Here is a 17,028-nt window from a genome sequence, read left to right as displayed (position 1 = left end):
CATGTGGCACTGTCGCGTGTGTATTGCGTCACTGGCATCCCTACCAATCCAATTTCGTGTGTGTGTGTGAGAGAGAGAGAGAGAGAGAGAGAGAGAGAGAGAGAGAGTACATCTTTTCTTTTTTTTAAAACTGCTTATATGATGTTCTGCGCATAGTGTATCTGTCTGTCATTTAATGTCACACCATGAATTGAGTACAAAGGACCCCAGTGGAAACAAGCCAATGGCTTTCTTGTTTTTTTTTAAACCTTGTATTGAACTGTACTTTCATGTGTTTTTTTCTGCAAACTTCTAATAAAGTATTCAATCAATCAAAGAGAGAGTGTGCATGTCTTTACTCTTTACAGAATTTAACATGATATATTCTATGTGAGTTCAATCAAGCACATCAGCAACTTATGGCCAAGATATGAATCACATTTATTTGCAATATGAATTGTGCCTCCAACCAGCTGCATTGCCAGAACCAGAACTAACCCTGGCTATTGGCCATTGTTTCCCCCAAAACATACACATAAATAGATGCACATAAACCAACAACATCACAATAGACACAGTGCATAACAACATGGACATGGTTGAGGAGGAGGACATTCAGCCACAGACAGACTCATTCTCCCCTGGCAAACCACAAAGCTACAGTCCATTTATTGTGCCAGGCCCAGTAAGCATGACCCCTGACTCTGTCTACGACAAGGTATTAAATCAGGCGAGGTTAATGTACAGAATTTCTTCAAATAGCTGTTACTTTCTTTTCCTGAGCTTACCAATAAACATTATTTCCCTTTTTTAATTAAATACATGTTTACTGTACTTTCCAGAATAGCATTAAATGTTGATGGTAAATTTGCCTTATATTATTAAATATTAATATTCACTATATTATGAACCATTAAGACTAAAATCGACTTGTATTATATGTCACATGCATTAAATCAAACAAAGAATGTATTGAAGGAAACAGTATTAATCTGCCCTGTGTGACCACAGAGTTCTGTGAGACTGGTGGTTATACATCGTAAATCCATTCTGATTGGGGCTTTTATGATCGGCTCTCAACTTGTGATTCTGGGAATGATCCTGATGTGATGTTTATTCCTCTGCAGACTTCCAGGGAATAGGTCTATGTTGTAGGACCTTAGAGTAATGGCTGGGCCTCTGATGATTCTTTCCTTTGACGGACTGTTGGATGCCCTCCCTTTGTGTGTATTGTTCCCCTATGTGGACTACTCTTCCTTTGTGGATCTACCATGTCGATTGTTACCATGTGATTTTTTCCCCATAATGCGGACTACCTTCTTATGTGAACCTGCCGTTGTGCTGCTACTTTTTGCACATTATGTCTAACCACATATACATAACTGCTGCTATGTGGACCTACCGATGCGATGCCACTTAGTGTACCTGCTGCTTATTTATGCTATGTGTGTACATGTATTATTATCTTTCTCCTCCTTGACACATTTTGAAAACATTTTTACAGCATCTTCTCTTATGGGGGTCTCTGGCACAAAATGGTTTCAATCAATGTGGCCAAATATTTGAAAATATTTGAGGACCAATCTTACAACATAGACCATAATGGTCTATCTATGTTGTAGAGTCATGGCTTGGTCTCTGATGGTTCTGTACCCTGACCTACAGCAACTAAAGGGAACTCTATTAATTGTCTGGATTGTGATGTCAAGGATTCTGACTACGATTCACTGGTTCACTCCAGATTAGACTTTGTCAGCTTACATTTATTTTGGCTGCGATCCCAAGCCAGAGACCATGAATACACAACCCACATGTGACACAGGAGTCAGAGGGATGATCACTGTGTTTACCTTGGCTCTGCTCTGTTTAAAGTACAAGAGATATATGGGTGCATGGCCTCTGTCTCACTTATAGTACCTGCACTTACTTGCTGCTTTGATTTGCTCTGCTGCTTTGCATCAATTCGAACATGACTCTCCTGGGCCTCACTGTGGTTCTGGGATTACTAGCGGGCGGACGGGCAGCGATTCTGCTGCCCAACGAGCTCCGTCCAGCATGTGACTCCCCTGAGGCCGAGGCTGCTGCTCTTGCTGCCCAAGACTTCATCAACACCCAGCACAACCACGGCTACAAGTACGCCCTCAACAGAATTGAGGACATCAAGATTCTCCGGCAGGTAAGCGTGCTGGTGTACAGGCGGTGCGGTCAAGGCCGTAGAGCAGTGGTTCTCAAACATTTTCACGTCAAGGACCCCCAAATTGATCATTATTTGATCCCATTTGAAGTGATTTTGTGCCAGGCACCCCCATGAGAGGAGATTTGTCAACATTTTTGCTCAGAACAGGTCACGATGCTTTACGTTGTGAGCTTGCAATTTGGCAGTTTTTGAATAGCCAAAGAAAACATAATTTTAATCATTTTACTGGGGACCCACAGGAACCCCATCAAGGACCCCTGTCCCACTTTGAGAACCGTGGCTGTAGAGTAAGACCAGGTTACAAACATGACTGTCATACTCAACAGAAACATGAATGTTACCATTATGGGCCCACTCTAAATTTGATTATGTATACACAGTGAGAAAGATCCCGCACACTGTCCAATAGAAGTTGCAAAAATCTTTACTACGAAATGATGTTTTGGTCTTTAGACTGTATCAGGACAAACATGATGTTTGTCCTGATGAAGGTCTAAGTACCGAAACGGCGTTTTGTATTAAAGATTCTTGCAAGTTTTTAGACAGTGTGCGCCGTGCAGGATATTTCTAACTGTGCAGTTGGACTCTCATTTTGTCCTACGCACCTGTCGGCAACGTTTTAGGTGTGCATCGGCCTTTTCTTCAATTATGTATACAGTGAAATCTGTGCGGTAAATTCACAGCATGAAAAAGTTGAGTGGAATTCCATAGTCTCACTGCCTCTCCAGTCTGATAGTTTTCACATAATGCAAACCTCCTCTGCCCTCTCCTCAGCCTGGAGCAGATGACCTCTATATCATGGAGGTGGACCTGCTGGAGACCAACTGTCACATTCAGGATCCCACACCACTGGCCAACTGCACCGTCAGACCCAAAGTCTTAACGGTGAGTCTTCGTATCTTTGACTCACGGCAGGCCATGAGCTTCAGGCATTGAACCAGAATGAAAGAATCAGAATCATCTTCATTGTCACGTCACACATTTAGAGGTGTAAAGAAGTGGGTGAATTATTATTAATATTTTTGTAGTTTTCGGGAGACGATAGGGAATAGAACAGACGTAGGGCAGAGCAGGAGAGTTAAGAAGAAGAGAACACAGGATACAAACAGCTCAAATAATGAAAGTTATATATATACATACATACATACATACATACAGACAGCTGCCCTCCATCAAACACGCAATATTGTGTTATTATTATTGATCAATTCTAACACCAGAGGTGAGAGGATGACACTAAAGAAAGGACTAGGTAAAGATCAGATAAACCTTTATTGAACCCTGTGGGGAAACGTAAGGATATGTAAAGGTAAGAGGAGAGAGTTAAGAATAAGATAAACATGAAATATATAGACATGTAGACCAACACTAGACATACTGTATGCACATGGCGTGACTGAGTACACGTACACATACAGTATATAATGTAAATAAATAAATACAAGAATAGATGTACAATCTAAGAGGAGAATGGTACACATTAATCAGTACTGGATGTATTCATCATTTGTTGTGTCTTTTCAGGCAGTTGAAGGAGATTGTGATGTGGTTCTGAAAAACGTGGGTGGTGCAATGGCTGTACAGGCATTCAAGTGTAAAACAGAAGGTCTTTAAACACACACACACACACGGAATCAAACACACACACACACACACACACACACACACACACACACACACACACACACACACACACGCGCACCCAAACCCTACATTTATGGCCTAAACCTAACCTCTAAATACCTAATCCCAACCCTAACCGCAACCTGAATCTGTGTAAGCCTAGGTGTAAGTGTCACCTGAATAAGTGCAAGCCTAACTCATATGACATACTGTATAACATATTTGAGTGACAATGTCACAATGTCTATTTCTCAAATTCTACTATACTTATCTTGACTTTTGGCCTTTACCAGCATAGTAATACAAGTACACACGCACACGCACACAGCCCCATGTGCACTCACGTGCGCTTATACCTCTCCTGCTCTGATGACATGCAGAATCTACAGAGGATCTTTGCCTGGGCTGTGCTACACTGCTTCCCTTGAATGACACCATTGGTCTGGACTTTGTCAAAGCCTCTATGGTCACCTTGAACAACAACACAGTAGCAGGCGCATCGTTTGCTGTGGCGGAGGTTGGGAGAATGTCGTCACAGGTAGGCCTAAGCCTGTCCTAAACGGACTTATTTGGATGATATAATACAAAAAGATTATTTGAAATTGTATTATTATTATTTCTACTTTTATTTTCCTTACTTCAAAACGAATGGATCTGTCAGTATACAAAGATGTTTCAACTGTATGTTACAGGTAGTGAGTGGTGGACCCATGTATGCAGCAGAATTTCTCATTGTAGAGGCTAATTGCACTGGTGACGACTGTGTCCCCAGCCATGATGCATTGGCTGTAAGTACACAAGGTTTATGTATCTTGAGTAAAAAAGTATCTGAAGAGGATGAAATACAATGTTTTTGTCAAAGAATAACAGAGAGGAAAAAATAGAAATGTAGAAATATGATTTGCTAAAATTCAGTCTACCCTTTAGGTTTGAATATTGTTAACAAATTGACAGCCCTACAGTACCATTACCAGCTCACATCCAAAACAAATTTTGATTAAAATCCCAATGGTTGTCATCAATATAGTGATAACAAATTATTATGATCAAATACAAGGTAAAAAGGGCTTTTCCTTCCTTTCTCCATCAGCAACGTGGCTTTTGTACCGCAAAAGGTCTGAACTTTGGACATGCAGTGGACTGCAAAATGTTCCCCAATCTGGTAAGATTAGCCCGACACAGCCATACAATGAAAATAGCCCATCTACCAGATCCGTTGCAATGCCAGTGGTTCTAACAGTTGGGTTCGGGGTCCCCCAGGGCGTCTTAGGGGGGTTCCAGGGGGTCCCCAGAAAAATGAGGAATCTGTTTAATTACTTGATCCCTGTTTTATACTTCGACTATTCACAAATTTAGGCCTAGGCTATTTTTTAGAATCTTCTCCTATAGCCTAATGACACGCCAAAAATAGGAAAACGCAGGGGAAACAAGCTTGCTATGTCCTTTCCCCATTTTCATTTGCAAGAACAGTCAGCAACTTTTTCACAATGTAATTTATGTGTAAAAACAGAGTGATCGTGCACACTGGAACTTGCAAAAAATACTATTATTAATGAACAACAACCTTGGTCCTTCATCACAGTGACCACCACACATTTACGGGTTACACCTCTAGTATGTAGGTCCCTGTCCATTGTTTACATCCAGTAATTCAATCAAAGCGCACACCCATCACCAAACCAATTTGACACACCACACAAAATCGATCTAAAATATCAGAAGTGCAAATATATGAGTACATTGCATACATTACAAACATGAATATAGACCTAGAATAGCACTACAAAAGCATCACCGACCACATAGAAATCATACTGTATACCAGAGTGGCTCAGAGAAACCTAAAGCTTAATATCTCCCCCGACCAAGGAAATTCCCATTTAAGCTAGTGGATAAAATGGTTGACTTTAGTGTGCCACTGTCCCTTCCCAACAGAGTTGACCTGGGTTTGAATCCCGGGCGTTACATGCAAGCCGGAAATAGCCGATCTATAAGCCCCACAACACGTCACGGATGAGATGCGTTGTGAGCTTATAGATCTGATCTTTTCGACGCACGACACAGACGTATGCTCAATTCATACTTTCATCACTCACTCCTTCACAATTACGTCTTCATTCTGCAGATTCCTGTCATGGACGCCAACAACACTGTTGCCCACGCCTCTCCTGCAGGCCCAGTGTTCCCCGTTCACACGGCCACCCTGTCGGCCAAGCACGGCCTGCGGCACCACAAGCTCACCCTCCTCCACAATCCGGCCCAGACCCTCCTCCTGTCTGTGTCTGGGGAGTCACCCGAGTCCAGCGAGGTGGTGCCTGTGGCCACAGCAGTGAATGTGGCCCCGGTGGTGCCCGTAGCCCCAGCAGTGGCTGCGGCTGCTGACCCCGCTCCGGCTGCAGCGGATCCCGCTCTGGCTGCAGCGGATCCCGCTCCGGCTGCAGCGGACCCCGCTCCGGCTGCAGCAGCGGACCCCACTCCGGCTGCAGCAGCGGACCCCACTCCGGCTGCAGCAGCGGACCCCACTCCGGCTGCAGCAGCGGACCCCGGCGCAGCAGCTGCAGCGGAAGCTGCTCCTGCAGACGACTCGTCAGCCAGTGAATCTATGAGCAAATCAATGGAGGCCCCCGTCGTGATGGTGAAGAGAGAGGCACCGCTGGCCGACGCAGCTATGGACATCCCTGCTGTTATGCCAGCAGTACCCATTAATCTAGTGCCACTGTGCCCAGGGAGGATTAGATACTTCGATTAGATACTTCAGGCCCTTCAAAAGACAACACAGACAGTGTTTGCAGGAATGTATCCTGCTATAGATAAATAGGTGCCTGCCTGCTAGGCACAGATGTGTCCCTTCTCCTCTTAACACATTGACTGCCAGAGTTTATTCATAATGTACTCACCCACTGCCAGGGTTTTTAATCACTTTTTTATAGAAAAAAAAATGAATTATTTGTCTGTTTATTTTTTAACATTGAAGAGAATGGATTTTTATTTTATTTTCTAATTAAATCTCCTAATTCGTTGTGAATAACAGAAAAAATGTATACTCAAAAATTAGAGAAACCTTTTAGAAATTCAAAAACAAAATAAAAATTATTTTTAAAAAACACCACACTGGGTGAAAATCAATGATTTTGGGAGGGTATTCATCAGGCATACCCCTGATACTTACGGGAGTATGTGTGTGTAAGTTGCCCTCATTCATTAATGTACCACCTCCCACATACCTCCCACATATCCAGGTAAATGTACCATTTCTGAGACATTCATTTGCATTTACCCCCTGTGGTGTCTGCCAGCAAGGACCTCACACACCCCACCCCTCCCACCACTCCCACCCCAACCACTTCTGAGCATGTGCAGAAAACCACATTTGATTGGAAGCTGTGGCTTATAACCCCACCCACCCACCCCACAATTCTGCATGCAAATTCTGGCATCCCCCCCCTAGTTTATCCCCCCCCCCCCCCATTGGGAGGGGTGGTTCATAGCGCCCCCCCCCCCCCCCCCCATTGGGAGGGGTGGTTCATAGTTCCCCAGCCCCACCTACACTAATTTATATATATATATATATATATATATATACACACACACACACACACACACACACACAATATAGAAAAACAAATAGGCAGAACTCATGTAATTATGTTTATTGATCCAAAAAAAGAAAAACATTATTTATACAAAACAATGGAACAGGAGCACACAGATAAAATCAAATGTTTCAAAGAATCCCTGGATTTTGTTCCAGGGACCCCAGAAGCAAAGATTTGAGTCTAATCTTGGGTTAAATTGGGTTAAAATTGGGTGAAATTCATGTCTACATATTTACACTAGTACCTGAGATAAGATGTGTGCTTGAAGATAGCAGCAATTTATACTGTGCATGATATACTTATGGACGTTAGTTAAGGTGCTTGGGGAAAAAAACACAATAAAAGACAAAAGTCAAGTGCGTTATACATGGGATTAAGGTGCAAAATGTCATTGTGTGTCGACCGCATAATCCACATAAAGTAGACTGACACTGGTATATAGTCAGCAAGTAGTGCCATGAGGGGAAAAAAGTCACTTATACTTGTGTAAAAAAAAATCAAATAAAAAGGTGCTGATGCACCCAAAAATATATACAAAAAGGCAGCAAGGCATCCAATTAAATGTCTGACACTACGCCGCTGGAGTTCCCAAATATATATCTTGGGTGTCCTTGCTGTGTCCTTACAGCTGGAGGAGTGTAAAAGACCCGTTATAGTCCTCGAACTCGTCAACCACAAGCATTGTGTTCTGGAGAACGCGGGTCTGGAACGAGGTCCTGGGGGTCTTCTTTCCTGGAACTCCTTGCACAGCTTTGAAAGCGCTGAACTTCTTCCTGGTGGAGGTCTGATAAACCATACTGGCAAACCATCTTCGAAGCCATCTGCCTCATCAGACATGAGCTCTTTGGTTGCAGTACTGTTCCAGAGAATTTCCTCAGCAGGCCGCAACACGGATCTCCTGCCCTCAAACAACTGTAAAAAAACAAACACAAAAAAAATAGAATTACAATTAAACCACAAAACTAAGAAATTGTTTTAACTGTGTGAGTGAGGCCTACCAAAACTGCTCTCCTCACTTACCCGTAATTTTCTCTGTCGTGTCCTCATAGACTTCTGTACCTTTGCTTTCTCCTGTGCATAAGAAATACAGGTTTGCTGGCTTCTGCAGGTCTAGCCCACTCTATTAAGATGCAAATAGCTTATGTGAATACTGTGAGTGTATTATGCATGTGCGCTTACCTTTTATAAAAACAGGATCAACATTACAGAAACTAATGCTTAGTTCTCCTAAAAGATGAGCCGCAACATCAATATTATGTGGAGAATTTACCCTGTTGGAAGAGAAGAACCGTGTTAGTTTTTATCATTTTTTTCTTTATCAGTTAAAACATTTCACCAGGACAGGAACCCAATCCACAGGCCTACCTCCCCCCACTATCCCCCACTACAAATCGAATCGGGGGCAAGGTCTCCCCTCTTACTAAAGCATGATTGTGATATAGTTGAATTTAGTTACTTACGCTTCTTTTGGATTGTATTTGTGGTTATTCTTCTCCGAGTTGTGTAGATGCCTCACAGCCTCCTGTAAACAGCATGATTATAAAAGGTTAATTTGAGGAAATCAATGCTTTTGGCAAAGCACCAAAGGAATACCAAAACGCTCGCCCCAAAACACATGCAAGTAGCAGTATACTTAAATGATCAAAGTAAAAGTACATAATTTCTTGCTGAATTTGCGAGCCTTAAACAAAAAGAAGAAAGAAGAAAAAAGAAGAAGAGAGTGTGTGCTGGAGATTACCTGTTAAAACTCTGAAAGGTCCTCACACATGTACCCCTGGATGCCAACAACTGTAAAATATATAACAGCAATTAAAACTCAGAAAACTTCAACTGAAACAGGAGTGCACAAAAATAGTTAAATGAAGAAGAAGAGTGTGGGTGTGTAGTACCTTTTAAAACTTCCTCGTCAACAGTGGGGAAAACAATGGAAATCTCCCTGCAAATATAATTTTAGGGGTTAGTGGGATGAAGCAATGCTTTGCCATTGTATTTAGCCACAGTAAAGACAAACTACAAAGCTTTAGTTACAAACATTTATAAAGTCTGTGTATTTTACTATTACTGCATTATGCTGACAAATTAAATCATGGCATATGAATTGACTAGCCACTTAGCTAGGCCACATGTTTTAAAACAATCTGAACTCATACAGGTAAAGAAACACTAGCTTACAACTGATCAAACAAACTGTAGAGAACTGATCAAAGTAAATACAATAAACAGTAAAACCTACTAATGATTTACAATTAGATAAAATAGCAGCTTACCATTTACAAAGCTAGTCCGAAAACATCAACAGGCCAGCAGTACAATGTGAGTAGAATGAATTCACCCAACCGCCCAAACAGTTCGAATGTTTGAAATCTCTGTTTGGACGAATCTGATTGGATAGACACACAGGTTCCCCTCCCCACCTTTTGAAATGTGCATGTTAAATGTTGGCAGTCAGAGAGAGAGAGAGAGAGAAAGAGAGAGAGAGAGAGAGAGAGAGACTGGAAATAAACTATTTACTAGGTTTAGTTAGTTTTAACAAGTTAAAAGTTATGTAGAGGTACTAATACTTTGCACTAAACAACAAGCACAAAAAAAGTACTGACATTTTATACTTAAGTAAAAGTAGTGTAATGTAGAAATACTCTTACTGTTACAAGTAAAAGTCCATAACATTTTGTTCTTTTGAGCACTACTGGGCCTAGACTAGAAAACAAACTAAATAGTTTAACCACATGACTGGTGGTAACCTGTATTTTTAGCATTGATGGCAGAAGTACTCAGATATTTTACTTAAGTAAAAGTAGCAATACCACAATATAAAAATACTAATACTAAAAATTATAAAACAAGTAAAAGGCCTGTGTTCAAAATGTTACTTGAGTAAAAGTAAAAAAAGTATTCAAAATATACTTAAAGTACCAAAAGTGAAAGTATTAAAATCTTGTAGATTGGCTATTTTCAAATAGCCTATGCATAAAATAGGGCTAAAGTGGTTAATGTGGTGATAGAGGCGGTGCTCCTATATTGTTGCAGAGACCTGAGACAATAGGGCCACTGAACCCATCAACACCTTTCATGCAAATGTTGTGCCTGCATGTAAATCTCTACCCCCTAAAATACACACACATAAAGTAAGCCTTGTTTGTGATATAATTTTAACCATTTAATGACCCTTAAACGTACTTGGTAAAAGTATTGGTATCAAAATGTGCTTAAAGTACCAGTACTAAAATGTTTGAAAATAGACGATCTACAAGCTCACAACGCGACGCGTTGTGAGCTTGTAGATCGGCTATTTTCAAATAGCCTAGGTATAAAATAAGGCTAAAATGGTTAATGTATGTTTTATAATGTAACCATTTTTATCTGCAAAGTAATAGTAACTAAAGTTTTCAAATAATTGTAGTGGAGCAAAAGTATATTTGCCCCAAGACTGCACTCTGATATGTGTGTGTGCACACACACACATATCTCACTCATTGTTTTTAATCAGTAATTGTGCAATAGTTTGTGTTCTTATTTCTCTCTCTCTCTCTCTCTCTCTCTCTCTCTCTCTCTCTCTCTCTGAGCCCCCCCCCCCCCCCCCCACTCTGAACCCCACACCTCCCATTGTTTGAACAAACCTCTAATTTGCATATGTAAGGAAGATTCCCTAGCAGAGAAAAGAGAGATGCATATCCAGGTATCTTAAAGGCATTTGAAGGTAAACAGTCCTCTCCCGCATTCATTGAAAAACTCCCACCAATCATTTATGTTGGGTGGATGTATGCCTTGCCCACGTATCCAGGTATATCACCTTTTTCACCCACCATTGACTGAAAAGGGGAGAATTCTCCCCTTTGGCGGTGAGTGTGTTGTTAAGGGCCAATACAATCAAATCACCAAAGAAAGCACAGAAATGTTGTGTATTGCTTAAAAACTGTTTGAAATGTATGATTAATAAAGATTTACACCCCACACTGTTGTGCATGCTCATGAGTTAATCACTCAACGCCCTGTATACTATGTCGTATGACGAATAACGAAAATAGCTGAGCTTGTAGATCCGCTATTTTAGCTATTTCTGAACCTTTATATACTTTTGAAAATGTTTGATAATGTCAACCTGTCTTCAACCATCATGACATGCCCAAAATAGACACCAGGTTGAAAGTGATTAAGGCCAAATGTATAGGCGTGGCATTAAGGTGCATTGTTCCATACAGTGACAATAAACATCTCATTGTAAAACACATCGCAAATTTACACAAAATGTTTAAAGGACCACTTCACCGATTTTCAACCCATCTTCATATAATTGGTCCTCCTCACTAATGATTATTATAATATAGCATTTGTTTCTACTCTGTCTCAGAGGGCTATTGACAGTTCAGAAACCCGCCAACTAGTGACATCGATGGGGAATCCAAGCTAATAGAAACTGTAGGCTCTCTTCCTGGAAAGTTAACATGCATTAATACAAAATAAAATTAAAATAGTTTGAAATGACTGAACCTGAACTGAAGATGTCACTGGTAGGTGGATTTCTTACTTTCCACAGCCCTCTGAGACGGTGTGAGTAGAAAAAAATATCATATGAGCATTGGTCCTTTAAGGGGGGGGGATTCTTTGGCTTGTGCTTCATACAAATAACTTTTTTCACCCTGTTCAGGTGAATGTGTTCTTTACAGGTTACATGAGGCCTTATATCTTGCAAAGGATAGCTTCTGTGTACAAGGTTCTGAATGAAGTAACCACTATCAAGTGTTGAATCATTCATGCCTCATCTTTTAAGGTCAATTGCAAAACACAGGGACATTTGCCAAAGCTGGACTAAGCCATCCTTGTGGACAGTTCCAAAAACAGCCAGTTCATTCGGTTCATTCAGTTCATGCAGGGTAAACATAAGGTATTTCTGTTAACTGGGAAGAAGAATTACTTGTTTGCCTGTAAACTTCTAGCATGTTTGTAGCTAAAATGGCATTTTGAATGCAATCCCAAATCTTTTACACAGAATGACAATGACTGTAGATAAGTTTTAAATCTGAATTACATGTTTCCAAATATACATTTCCAAGTTGAAACTTGGCAATGTGGCAACCTTTTTTTCTCGGATTAAGTAATTTAATGTAATGTAATTAAGCATTACTTTTCTAGGTGTAATCAAAACTGATGTCATTTTGAAACTCGCCATCAAAAAGACCATTTCTTATTTGGGTAAATACTACCATGAGCCAATGTATTTACATGAAGAGGTCAATGTTCATGGACCACTGGCTTTGAAGTTCATGTAACCAGGGTAAACACTTAAGGACAGTGTACCTTTGTTACATTTCTCTCTGGAAAAAGTAGACAAGTGCAAAGACAAGTGCAAGACTAGGTAAATAAGACACTGGTAATGGCTCCTGAACTGTCTAACCATGATGCATTGCAAGAAAAGTCTGAACCAAACAGACCCAAGTTCACATACAGTATAATGTTCGTATTTAAGCATTGGAGATGGTTAAGTTTAAGTATGGATTTGGTGTGGTCAGGTAAGGATCTGGGAGGGTAGTTGTAACATTGCATGACCTCAAACTTCCAGATTCAGAGCTTGTAGAATATGGGTTCAGGACTGGAGCCATGATCAAAATATTTGCATTGAGGAGATTTGTCCACACCACATCAAGATGTGTGTTCAAAAACTGTTCTCTGCTCCAATCCCCACACAGTCCACCATAGATAATCAAATGTTAAACAGCAACATTAATGCGCCAAACTAAAGAAAACACAAAACAGGTAGTCCGTTTTCTATGATTTTATTCCCAATAAAAAGATAACGAGCGCCTCTGCTTTGGACGACTGTCCCAATGGGTTGTTTTTTTCTGTCCTGCAAAAGACAAGAAATAGGCTTAATTACACCTTAATCTGTTACGCAGCAGCAGGTTGTGTTCACAGAAATTCAAAACATACCCTTTGATTGGTGGTAAGCTTCAGAGTCTTTCAGCGTTTCAGATGGTTGACCAGAATCCTGACTCTTTTGGGGCAAAGTGGGTGAATTAGGACCATTGGGAACAGGGTAATCCAATGACAAACTTTCTGTTAATTCAAAGCGTTTGTCTTTACCACCTGGTGGGCCATGGTGAAGCAATACATCATTTGGCTGAGAAGTTGAATTCACTGGATGTTCATGTTTTGAAGAATGTTTAGTTATTGAAGGGTCGTTATTTTCACTGCTTGGCAACTCACTATTCGAGGGCAGTTCAGACGGAGAGTCTTGCATGTACTCCGTGTAGTAAGGTTGACCATAATAATCTTGCTGTTGTGGATCATATGTATGATAGTGGATAGAAGGTTCATGTTGCTGATATAACAACTGTGGATCTTGTGAACCACCAGGCAAAACATAAGGTGGTGGTTCAGGCACTGGTGGTTCAGGCTGTGTAAGCTTGTCGGGATAACTGGCAGTTAGCATAACAGGTTGTGTTTCTGGCAGGCTTCTAAATGGAGTTGCAATATGGCTCCTCCAGTACGCGTCAAAAATATCTTTAGAATTTGTAAGTGCACAATTGACAGCTGTGTCTGTTGAGGTGTTTGTTTCTTCAGCTGGTCCATGCGGATGAGTCAAGGTAGGAGCGCGAGCTTCTTGATATACTTGAAGTGCTTGATATACTGGAGGTGTGTCATGCTGAAGTCCTGCGGGAGCATAATAGTGGTAATGTTGATGGAAAGAGATTGATGGACAGCAATCAGAAGTTCCAGATTTACAATTTTCAGGGCAAAGAACAGGAGAATTGTAAGTAATCCCAGATTGAGGAGTTTGTGTGTCCGAGGTGTCTTTATGAAATTGTGGATTGGCAGGTTTCTGGGGTTCTTGAGAAGTGTCTGGAGCGGGGTCGAAGGGTTCAGGGAAATGTCCATCAGGGGTGTCTGGTTGAATATAAAATGGATTTTCAGGGACATGAAATATTGATGGGTCAGGATACCATGAAGTGAAATCATCTAGGAAATGACCGGGTTGGTCAATTTGGCTACCAGGAGAGCGAGTAACTGGAGGTTGTGCAGGTTTCGAATAAGGAGTTGGTGGATATAATGATTTGGTTGATGGTTTTTGAGTAGGAAGAGGTTCTTGCTTTGGTGGTAGAGGATCAAATCCTGAGGTAACTTGTGGTGGCTGAGAAAAGTCGTCGAACAGTGTGATATATCCATCGGGAGATTTGATTACTGGAGGATATGAAGGCTCGCTAGGGACTTTAGGCTGGGATCCCTCTGGTTGGTCAAATAGTTGTTGCCCCGGAGCATAAGGGTCTTCTGAACCTGGAGTATTTGGCCAAGAATCGACGGGAAAGTTATTAAATGGTTGATCGACTTTGCCACCAGCGCAAGTTAGTTTAGGCTGCGGATGCTGTGCCGGTTTCTCGCCTGTAGGACCTGTAGACCCAGATGGATACGGGTAGTTAGGCTGATGCTCAGGGCCCATAGGCTCAGGTGGATACGGGTAGCTAGGTGCATGGGTAACTGGATAGTATAGCAGTATAGCAGGTTTATGTTGTACAGGCTTCTCATCAGGAGGAAGAGGATAGTACTGGTAAAAAGGTGGTTCTACCAGGTTCTTGGTGACAGGTGGTTGCAACAGCCAGGGGTAAAATTGGCTGTCAGGTACCTTAGTTACATGAGGGGCAGGTGTTTGCTGCATGTAAAAGAGATTAGGGTAGAATGGTATATCATGAGGTTGTTGAGAGCTACCATCTTCTGGCCTCCAAGTTTGAAGAGGATGGTCAGGCACCACAGGGTACTCTGGGTAAATTGGAGCCTGAGCACTGGGCATCGGAATCTTGGGAGGAGCAAGGGTGGGAGGAACTGGAGATTGGCTCCATGGACCCTTTGCTGGACTTTGTGCGGGCGGACATGCAACATTAATTTGTCCATCTCCAGACAGTCCAAGGGTGAACATTCCATCCTGGAAGACAAATGACAGTCTAAAGGCTTTGTTGTGGTGAATTGTTAAAGGAAAATGGACAAAAAAATAAATAAAAAGACTGGTTGCTATACCTTCATTTGTACACAGGGTACATAGCGAGCAGAGATAACCACTCCCTCAGAATGAGCAACAACACTGAATCCACATGTGGATGAGACCTTCATCAACGGCTCCCACTGACCACTTACTGTTGGATAACAATTAGTTTGTTTACTGTCGGATAACAATTACTTTGTTTACTGTCGGATAACAATTAGTTCCTCTGTATATACTGTGAACATAAACAATTGCACTTACTATTCACTTTGATGTCATTGACAGACACAATCCATTCCACTGTCACCACCATGCCTTCAGCCCGGCAGGAAACCACTGGAGGTTTGGCTTGTCTTACGGCAGGACATGACATCCTCACCGGTAACCCACACCATTGCAAAGGAAGAACGTAGTTTTCCTCCTAAATAACAAACATTTTTCATGAGGACGATTGCACCAAGAGTTAACAGTTTCCAAGCTTTGCTTTTATAGGATAAGAACTATTGTTGATCCCAGAAGGGAAATTCAGGATGTCATAGCAGCAATGTTGAAACACAGTTAAGGCACAAGAACAATAATAAAAGCTTTTTATTAAATATACTGTACACTAAATATGATCTCTTTCACTCACACACGGTCGGAAACTAACTGTTCAGTTTCCCATAGCATAGTTTGATTGGCTCAGCATTTTTCATAACCCCCATACTCCAGCTGTGCTGCTCTTCCCACAAATCCTTCCTTATGAATGGGGCACCATTTAAAAAGGAAAATAAACAGGTTTCCAACGGTATAAAGTGTATTGGCAAGAAGCATTATTAGAACATAAATAATCTAGAAAACTCTATATTGTCAAACACGTACACACTTATACAACTACCTCACCTCCTGGGTGACAAAACAGCCATCATATGGTGCAACTAAGATCAGATTCCTTCTTGCTGATGTCAAAGAATATCCACAGCTTGATGGCAACTTGGACAAAGGCAGAGGAGTCAGGAGACGTCCTGTGGGGGTAAATTGACCCAATTTAACAGCACTGTCAATTGTAACATTGATTTAGACCCATATGAAGCATGAATATATTCATCAACAGGAGAATGGATACTTACCTCTGTCAACATACAGGGATCTTGAGGTAGAACCAGCATCATGGACCAATAGCGTCATGGACTCTGGAGTACATTCTACTGTTGGCTCCATTTGCAGCAGCTTTTTTACTGCTGCACTGTCAGGGCTTACTGTTCCATACACATGTCCTTGAAGGTGCGCTGGCGCCTCCCAATCTTTGTAAACAAAGTAAAATGGTCCTTAGATTAATTTCTTAGTGGGTCAAGATAATCAGTGGTGGAAAAAGTGCTCTAATCTTTTACTTAAGCAAAAGTATCAATACTACATGTACCCAGTTACAAGTAAAAGTCAGGTATTCATCATTTACTTGAGTAAAAGTACAAAAATATTGACATGAAAATATATAGAGTAGAAAGGGATACTGAAAATTGGAAACTCCAGTAAAGTAAAAAATACCTCAAACTTGAGTAAATGTACTTTGTTACTTTCCACCACTGACATTCTTGCATCAAAATGTACTGACTCCATAAATACTACAATGTAAGGAGTCAGTTAATTGAGAAGGACAAAAATATATACTTTTAGTTTTCTTCAGT

At 41.1% G+C, this 17,028-nt stretch overlaps 1 protein-coding gene across 1 annotated transcript; it reads left to right on the top strand.

The window, feature by feature from the left end:
• Nucleotides 1-1,901: 1,901 nt before the first annotated feature.
• LOC308094531 (alpha-2-HS-glycoprotein-like) lies at nucleotides 1,902-6,653 on the top strand. The gene is made up of 7 exons (XM_080441257.1): nucleotides 1,902-2,155; nucleotides 2,951-3,061; nucleotides 3,701-3,782; nucleotides 4,180-4,337; nucleotides 4,492-4,587; nucleotides 4,890-4,961; nucleotides 5,925-6,653. The coding sequence occupies exons 1-7, from the start codon at nucleotides 1,949-1,951 to the stop codon at nucleotides 6,546-6,548; spliced, it is 1,350 nt and encodes a 449-aa protein (XP_080297383.1). The 5' UTR covers nucleotides 1,902-1,948; the 3' UTR covers nucleotides 6,549-6,653.
• The last annotated feature ends 10,375 nt before the right edge of the window (nucleotides 6,654-17,028 follow it).

Source organism: Gymnoscopelus braueri (assembly GCF_963280865.1).
Source record: "Gymnoscopelus braueri genome assembly, chromosome: 10".
NCBI classification, from domain to species: domain Eukaryota; kingdom Metazoa; phylum Chordata; class Actinopteri; order Myctophiformes; family Myctophidae; genus Gymnoscopelus; species Gymnoscopelus braueri.
The sequence above is the reverse complement of the archived record's forward strand: the minus strand, read 5'-3'. Positions and strand labels throughout refer to the sequence as shown.

Bases quoted from the DNA above. Each gene is read 5' to 3' on its own strand.
- LOC308094531 (XM_080441257.1), top strand. From the start codon at position 1,949: ATGACTCTCCTGGGCCTCACTGTGGTTCTGGGATTACTAGCGGGCGGA. The intron at 4,338-4,491 runs GTAGGCCTAAGC...TGTATGTTACAG, and splicing joins TTGGGAGAATGTCGTCACAG to GTAGTGAGTGGTGGACCCAT. The intron at 4,588-4,889 runs GTAAGTACACAA...TTTCTCCATCAG, and splicing joins CCAGCCATGATGCATTGGCT to CAACGTGGCTTTTGTACCGC.